The following is an 8427-nucleotide window of genomic DNA, read 5'->3' as shown; positions in this document are numbered from 1 at the left end:
CCTCTCCTTGCACAGGGCATACAACTGGATGTGACATGTTCTTGCCACACCTGCCTTCGCACCAGGAAGGGAAGATGGCAGGGAAAACCAGGCTCCCGTTCAAGTAACCTGAACCTGGGGGGTGGGGTGGCCCCTCCTCTGCTGAGCCGTGATTGTGAATAATTCAGCAGCTGAGGCGGCCGGTCCTGGGCTGCAGCCTCTCGTCTGCTGGCTGCACAGCGTGATGTGCCCTGTTTGGCTGCCTTTCACTTGTTGCATTAGTATGGCAGGTTGTGGCGGGACCCACTCCTGACGCCAGGTTCCTAGGAAATGGAACACCCTCACTGTGACCCTAACGTGCACAGAGCGCAGGGCCAGGTCACCCAGCCCAGCAGGTGCCGGGCAGCGCGGCAAGGGTTGGACACGAAGCTGCCTTCCAGGAATATGAGTGCACAGACCAGAGCGTAAAGGGCGCACGCGGTGGAAGGCCACACTTCTCTTCCCGGGGTGGAGCCGAGCCCAGGGTCTCCTGAGTTGATTTTGGGGTTGGGATCTAACCCTTGACCTCCCAGGTCTGTGCACTGCTACTGAGCGACATCGTCAGGCCACCTTCCACTTTAAAAGGCATCTGGTTTGTGGGCAGCGCTGGGCCCTGGAAGGTCACCTGTCAGACCCTCCTAGCCCCGTGGAAGCCATCCCCTCCCTTTGCCCTTTCTCCTGGCCCTGGAGAAGGTACAACACCTACCACCAGTGTCCGGACTTAGCCCACTCTTGGCGCTGTGGGCAGCGGACAGGGATGGTGTGGTGACCGTGCAGAAAGGACACTGGACTCCAGAGGTTTAAGACCTCCAGTAGGACAGTGTGTGTGTGGGAAAATGGAGGCTCGGCCCAAGGGTGAGCACTGACCCCCTCATGGACTCAGTAGGCCCTGTGCCCGTACTGGCAGTTCCCGGAGTGGAGGGGAGGACTGTAATTTGGCTTATGTTTTAGTGTATTGCAAAAGCTATTTAAAAATGAGCCCAGGCAGTCCGGGGATTTAGCTCAGTGGTTCAGCCACCTGCCACGCAAGCGCAGGGTCCCAAGTTCGATCCCCGTACCCAAAAAAATGAGCCCAGGCATAACAAATGAGCTGCTGGGGGCAAGTTTGAGGCCACCCACCTTGAAACCTGCAGATTAGGGAAAGATTGGGTGGATCCTCTGACTAGTGTGCAGAGCCCCAACTGAGTCGTTTTCTTTCAGGCCGGGGATTTAGCTGAGTGGTTCCGGTGCCTGCCTTGCAAGCACAAGGACCCGAGTTTGATCCCCGGTACCAAAAAATAAAAAAGAGTCATTTTCACTGGGTATAGTGGGGCATCTTTGTGATCCCAGCTGCTCAGGAGGCTGAGACAGGAGAGTTGCAAGTTTGGGCCAGCCTGGACAACTTGGCAGTACTTTTTTTTTTTTTTTTTTTTTTTGTCCTGGGAATCAAATTCAAAACCTTGAGCTTGCCAGGCAGGCTCAGTGCCACTGAGCTACCTCCCTGGCCCAGCAATACATTGGTCTTGCAATTTTAGACAGGGCAGAGTTGCAGCTCAGACATCGAGCGCTTGCTTAGCATGCTTGAAGTTTAACTTCATCTTCAGCATCCCTGAGTTTCACTCTCCAGAAAGAACCACAGGCACAAAAATTCTGTGTCCTGCTGTGGCAGGAGAGCTAGGAGGAGCCGGAACAAGCTAATTCTTTTTCTTCTCTCTGTCTCCCTAGAAACTTGAAGGGTCTAAGTGCAAAGGTCAACTTTTGATTTTTGGGGCAACCAACTGGGACTTGATCGGTCGTAAAGAAGTGCCTAAGCAGCAAGGTAGGAGACGCAGTTCCTAAACATCGGTCAGTTGTCCTTCCGTGTTAGGTGTCCAGGGCAGTCGTGACCGCTCCTCAGGTAGGTGTTCCGTACTCACAGCTCTGTAAGTCAGAGGCCAGGTGACTTGCCTGAGGCCACACAGCCACTGTAGCGGGGGAGCTGGGTTTGAGTCCTGGTCTGCACAGAGACTCCCACTTCACACTTCTGGGAAACCAGTTCCGTGAGGATTGCTCATGGAAACAGAAATGGGTTTCTCAGATACGCGTGGACACCGCTTTCTGCCCCACCCGCCTCCTCCCCTTCCTCCTCGTTTGACTTGCCCTTCCTGACAATGAGCAGCCTGGTCTCCTACCAGACGTGTGCTAGACGTCGATGGCTGTCAGGTGTCAGGAGCCTGACGCTTAGCAGAGCGCACCCTGATTCACAAACTGCCGGCTTGACAGTGAGCAACACTTGAGAGAGAGGGGACAGAGAAGTCCCAAGCAGTAACTTTTGTCCTCGTGTTTTTTTTTTTTGGTGGGTGTTGTTGTTTTGTTTTATTTTTTTTAGTACTGGGGATTGAACTCGGCACCTTGCACTTGTGAGGCAGGCGTGGTGCCACTGAGCTAAAATCCCCGGCCCCCCCACCAATAACTTTTTGTCCCAGCTACCTTTAGGAAGTTGATGTCTTTCCTCAGGGGAAGGACGCCCATCCCCGGGAAGGCCGGCCTGTTGCCGTACTTTATGTCTTCTTGGTTTTCTTTGGAAACTTTCCCAAAGTGCTTTCTACCATTGCTCCACCCGTGAGCAAATACCTGCCCCATCACACCCTGGCACCGACGCCAGGGTGTGGGAGCCTGGCTTGTCTCAGGGAGCCTCAATGGGTCCCAACAAATGGCGGCTCCCTTGTGTAGCAGGCCTGGCCTGCCACGGGCAGCCAAGTCCCAGAAAACACCTCCTGGCTGTGGCACCTCTGCCAGTCCTGCTCTTAGCCAGCCGGCCCACCGCGGCTCGGGTGTGGGAGCCAGCATGTGGCCCAGCGTGGGGGCTGAGGCCACAGAGGCTGGCCCACAGCAGCTCTAACTGTGGTGTCTTGAGAGCTACCCACCCACCCACTTCTGCCTGAGCTGCTGTGGGCTTTCTCCTTGTGGTTGGTTGGTTGGTTGGTTTGTTTGGTACCAGAAGGGAACTTGGGACCTTGCACTTGGGAGGCAGGTGGCGGCACCACTGAGCTGAATTCCTGGCCCTGTGTAGTATTTTTAATTCTAAAAATCCCTTTGAATAAACATTGGAGGGAAGGGAAATGAAGGGAATTTGTTTCCTCACTGGTCGAGGTGGAAGAAGGTGTCTGCCCCACCTACCTCCACCTGTCAGGGACCCCGGGTAGCCCAGGGACCCCGACCGCAGCTGCCCACCTCTGGTTGGCTTCCCAGGCAGCACAGTGGGCCTCGCCAGGGTCTGGAGGCTGATGCGGGGGGAAGCGGTGGAGGAGCAGGAGCGGTATCGATAGCCCTCAGGCGGTCTGCTGCTCCTGAGGGATTAGCTGTGACCCCTCTGGACGGAGACGCTGGGGCAGGAGCCGCCCCCCGTCCTTGGGAGCTGGCCGGGTGTGGACCTGTGGGGTGCCCGCAAGGCCGCAAACACCAGCTGCCTGTGAGACTCGTGCCACTTGGCCACGCCGTGACAAGCAGGTGCCTCTGCCCTCCGCCTCGTACCCTGGCCGGGTTCTCTTCCAGTTCGGAGGTAGCCTTTGAGGACGCCACTTCTGGCTTCCCTGCCCCTGGCACGGCTGACCTCCGCCTCCGTCAGTGAAGGCGTCTGCTGGGGCAGCGCTTCGTGAACCTGACCGGCAGCCTGACCAGGGCCGTCTGCCCCGCAGGGGACCTGCCCTGTGAAGCAGGGACAGAGAGTCACAGCCTTCTGTCAGCTCCTCCCGGGGTCAGGGTGACTGACGTGAGCCGCTGGTTCCTAGCCTCTCGGTTGTCCGTCCCAGTTTGAAAATGAAGCAAAAGGTTGTCCCTGCCCCTTTGTCACGGCTGGAGTGGGGAGGTCAAGGGAGTAGCGTGGTGTTGCCCTCCAGGGTCCTGTGACAGGATTGAGCTGTCACCATGAGCCAAGTGTCTGGGCTGCCCTGGCTGCTGTTGCAGAAGGGAAGGGAAGGCAGGTGGCTCGGCAGGAGGGGAGCTCAGGTGGGCCGCGTGGGTCCCGGCTGGGGCGCCACCAGTTAAAGGGGAGATTTCTTTTTGATTCTTGTTTTCATTAGTCAGAGTTTGCAGTACATAATGGTTATGTTTTAGCACGGGGGAGTTGGTGTCTGCACGGAACACATCTTTGTTCATTCTTTTTGTGTCCCTTTCCTCTGTCTCTTGGCCACTGAGGGGAGATTTCCAGGTCAGGTGTGGACCATTGGTGTTTGGGAGGGACGCAGTTGGGGAAATGACTTCATGGGAGCAGGTTCCAGCTGACACGGAGAGCAGGAAAGAAACTCATCAGGCCGGGGCAGGGGCCATGGTGTGGCAGGCAGGGCCTTACTGGAAGGCACAAGTGCCAGGAGGGTGACAGCAGGCCACACTGGCTCTGGGGGTGGTTTGCTTTGGGGCCTTGGCGAGCAGCACAGAGATTTGAGGTGCACACTTCATACCGTCACCACCCCAGGGAGGCTGCCCCTTGGTGGCCTGTGACATTTTGGGGGTGTTCTCCCCATCCCTGAGCTGCCGGGATTTGACTGGATCTGTTCTCTCCGCAGCCGCTTACCGTAATCTCGGTCAGAACTTGTGGGGACCCCACAGGTATGGATGCCTGGCGGGGGTCCGGGTGCGGACCGTGGTGTCCGGGTCGTGTGCTGCCCACAGCCTCCTCATCACCACGGAGGGAAAGCTGTGGAGCTGGGGTGAGTACCACCCAGGGCAGGGGTCCGGGGGCTGCCTCTCCACCACCTGGAGGGGGCGGGCCTGCTGTTCGATGCCCTGTTTTCTCCTTTCCCAAATCCCGGCCTGCCTTGCCTGTGCCCTACAGAGAAATCCCCTCCCTCTCCCCGCTGGGCTTTCTCATCTTCGTGCTGTTCCCCTACCTGTTATTTTGGGCCCTATTAATTTATTTATTGTTTCGATTTTTTGAGACAAAACTCTCTGTATAGCTCAGACTGGCCTTAAATTTGCAGTGACCCTCCTGCGGGCTATTACAGGCATGGGTGTGCCCCTAAATAAAGCCTGGCCTCCCCGGAGTCCTCTTTAGCAACCTTTTCCCAAACCTTTGGGCTGAAGTTTGATCTTTCTGACACTGACGTGCCTCACACCAAGCGCCTGTTTCAGGCACACGTCCCGCAGCAGACTGTGCTGTCTTGCTCTGTAGCACAGTGACACAGCTTTTGTAGCTGCCCCCTCTCGCCACAGGCCCCTGGAGCTCACAGCAGCTTGGTCTGTTTCTCTGGCTGTTGCCCCAGGTGGTTGCGTTTCCTGTTCCGGTTTTCAGTGCAGGGCTTGGGGTGGCCCCGGACTTGCCCGCCCCACGCTCCGCCGTTCTGCCTCTTCCCTTCCAGACTGTTAATAAGGTATTGGTGATTGACCACGACTCGCCCTGCTCCCAGCTGGGCGTGTTGGCGTTTGTCCCTACCCTTTGTCTCTGGCCCTTTGGCTGCCTTTTCGTCCATATGACTGCATTTTTATTTCGGTCTGTTTGAACCATTTTTTGAGATTTCCTGAGCTGCTGCACCAAAGTCCAAATATATGAACATCTGTTGTCTTCCCTCACTCTGCTAATTTTGTAATTGTGTTGCAAAAAAGCCAACAAGTGTGTCTGGCCCAAATTTATCCTTCCCAGCTCTTGATGACACGCTGACATTTGCCCTGATTTTTGTCCTCTGCTGGTCAGCCTTAGGGTGTGTCCCTCCTCCTACTTTCCTGCTTGTGCCGACCCTGGACACAACCTCGTGTGTCACCGCTCCAAACTTGACTGGCTGCTTTCTCATCTCTGGAGTCTCCTCCCCCGTGGTTCTGAGCCGGGCCCTGTCCGTGCTGACCCCGCGGCAGGAGCTGCCGTGTACAGACCCATGATTCCCCGGAGCCAGAGCGGAGGCCCATGGGGATCATGGGTCCGCTGGGGGTCACGCGGGAGCCCGTTGGTGCCACACTGTGGCCCCGTGCTCGGGGCTGAACATGCCTTTCAGGGTGGAGCCGGGGCGGTGCTTGTGCCAGTGTGGTGCTAAGCAGGCCTCTCTTGACAGGACCCGCGGAGGAGGCCTCTTCTCGCAGCGGTCCCCCCCACCCGTGTCCTCCCGGGCCAGCGCGGGCCACTCCCTCTGCCAGCCCCTCCAGGGCACTGGCACCCGCCCGTGTGGCTGTGCTCAGCATTGTCTCCTCCTCAAAGTGAAAAGCTTGATGTTGGGGAAGGGCGCCTCAGCAGTGCTCCGACGTCTCAGCCCGTCAGACCTCCGTCACCCCACAAACCTTAGGACACGTGGGGAGGCCTCGAGGGTTCCCTCGGGTTTTCTGTTAGACCCGTGGTGGGACCCGGGTGGGATTTGGGGTTGTCTAGCTCTCCTTGCCGCCCACCCAGTGCATGCGTCCACAGGGGCAGCGACTTCACTATACCCAGAGCCCCTCCAGGGACAGGGGTGGCCCTGTACCCTGAGTATTCAGCACAGGCCTGTCTCTTGTCCCCAGGGTTCACAGGGCTCACAGTCCTTGAGGGGCGATGGGAGGGGATGCATACGGGAGGGCATGAACAGACTTAAACGGTCCAGGTAGGCGCCCTCCAGGTAAGGTGGAGGCAGGTGTTAGACCGGACCCAGAGAGGAGCCGAGGGAGCAGGGTCTCCCAACGCACCTGGTAGGCAGCTTCTGGGCATTTCTTGCATTTCCTTGGGTATCAAAGGGGTGTGCGTGGATGGGTCCTCATACTGCCGTAGGAAGGGAAGTCAGAAGGGTGTGTGGGCACAGGCAGCTGGCCACTGCCCGGAAGGGGTCTCGGGCAGCAGGTGGCATCATGGGTACTGCATCCCACTCCGAAGGACAGAGAAGCTGGAGCCTGCGCTGCCCTAGCTCAGGCTCTCTCGCGTGCTCTCCCCCCCCCCTCTTTTTTTGGTACCAGGGATTGAACTCGGGTCCTTGCACTTGCCAGGCAGGCGCCGGGACCACTGAGCCAGATCCCCAGCCTGGAGGCTCCCTTTCAGTGGGTCTCTGTTAGGCTCTGAGCCCTGCAGGGCTGTCCTGCTCCTCGCTCCTCCCAGTTACAAAACTGTGTTCTATCCGTAGGGCGAAATGAGAAGGGGCAGCTGGGCCATGGCGACACCAAGAGAGCGGAAGCCCCCAGGCTGATCGAGGGGCTCAGCCACGAAGTGATTGTGTTGGCCGCCTGTGGGCGTAACCACACTCTGGCCCTGACGGGTAAGGAGCTGGCGGAGACCAGGGGCCACCCTGGTGTGGGGTGGAGTCACCTCTGTGGCTCTTGGTTAAGTCAGAAAGGGGCCCAGGTGGCTGCAGGAGACGCCGCCCCAGCTGAGACCCTGCCTGATGGGCAGTGGGGTCTGCTCTGAAATCCCCACCCCGCCGGGCATCTGCCTGGCAGAGGAGCTGTTTTTATTATTTTAATGCTTTTGGCTCCAAACCGAGTTGAAAACATTCAGCCTTCCTCTCCCTTTTGTGATGTTTCCCTCCTTCCAGAAACGGGCTCTGTGTTTGCATTTGGAGAGAACAAGATGGGGCAGCTGGGCCTCGGGAACCAGACAGATGCCGTCCCCAGCCCCGCACAGGTAACCGGAGCACAGCGCCTTCTTTGTAGGTCTGTGGTCTGGCGTCAGATGGATGCTTTAATGAGAAAGCTCTTCTTTCCTGAAGACAGATGTGTGTGCAGAGGACTGGGCTTGAGTCTGTTTTGTTCCAGAGAAAGTGAGAACTGTTTCTGGATGTAGCTTTGTCTTTATCTGCAAAAATTTTGGTTTGACCTCGTGTGGCGTCACCTGCCAGGGCTTAGATAGAACACGGGTAGGTGCTGGGGTAACGGGCGTGTACCACCGTGCCTAGCCCGACTCATTCATTCTGAACCTTTTTTTATTTCTTGTTTATACTTCTCATTTGAGATTTAGGAGCCCAGAATAGTGGTACACGCCTGTAATCTAGGCTCTTAGGAGGACGAGGCAGGAGTGTGGCCAGTTCCAGCCCTGCCTGGGCAACTTGGCAACTTAACAAGACCCTGTCTCAAAATAAAAAAGGGCTGGGGATACAGCTCCGTGAGAGGGCCCTGAGTTCAGCCCCCGGTATTGCAAAAAAAAAAAAATTTTTAAAAAAAAAAAAAAAAAAAAAAAAAAAAAAAAGATTCATGACTTGAGTAACTATAGTCATGAACAAGCATGTAGAGCAATGTTCATCAAAACCGGTGGGCACTGACACTAATAAAGACATCTGTTGTGTTAAAGTTGGTGATGTGGGGTTAGTGAGGTTTGGGGTTACTGGCCAGTGTCACAGAATTTATTTATTTATTTTTGGTACCGGGATTGAACTGGGGTCCTTGCGCTAGCGAGGCAGGCAGGCGGTGGAACCACTGAGCCAAATCCCCGGCCCTAATGATTTCCTGGCAAGGCAATGAAATCATGAATTATCACCTACAAGGCTGGACATAGTTGGAAAAGTTCATTTT

At 56.5% G+C, this 8427-nt stretch overlaps 1 protein-coding gene across 1 annotated transcript in view; it reads left to right on the top strand.

Moving 5' to 3' along the window:
- Window positions 1–891: 891 nt before the first annotated feature.
- Window positions 892–8427, top strand: part of Rcc2 (regulator of chromosome condensation 2) — a 16229-nt gene continuing 8693 nt past the window's right edge. Inside the window, exons 1-5 of the mRNA XM_033767969.1 lie at window positions 892–900; window positions 1723–1816; window positions 4542–4685; window positions 7047–7178; window positions 7455–7667. Of these exons, the coding sequence (XP_033623860.1) occupies window positions 892–900; window positions 1723–1816; window positions 4542–4685; window positions 7047–7178; window positions 7455–7667 (592 nt within the window). The remainder of the gene's footprint in view (window positions 901–1722; window positions 1817–4541; window positions 4686–7046; window positions 7179–7454; window positions 7668–8427) is intronic.

This window comes from Fukomys damarensis, unplaced genomic scaffold, assembly GCF_012274545.1.
Source record: "Fukomys damarensis isolate Sample0158 unplaced genomic scaffold, DMR_v1.0_HiC HiC_scaffold_23, whole genome shotgun sequence".
Taxonomy (NCBI): domain Eukaryota; kingdom Metazoa; phylum Chordata; class Mammalia; order Rodentia; family Bathyergidae; genus Fukomys; species Fukomys damarensis.
The sequence above is the reverse complement of the archived record's forward strand: the minus strand, read 5'-3'. Positions and strand labels throughout refer to the sequence as shown.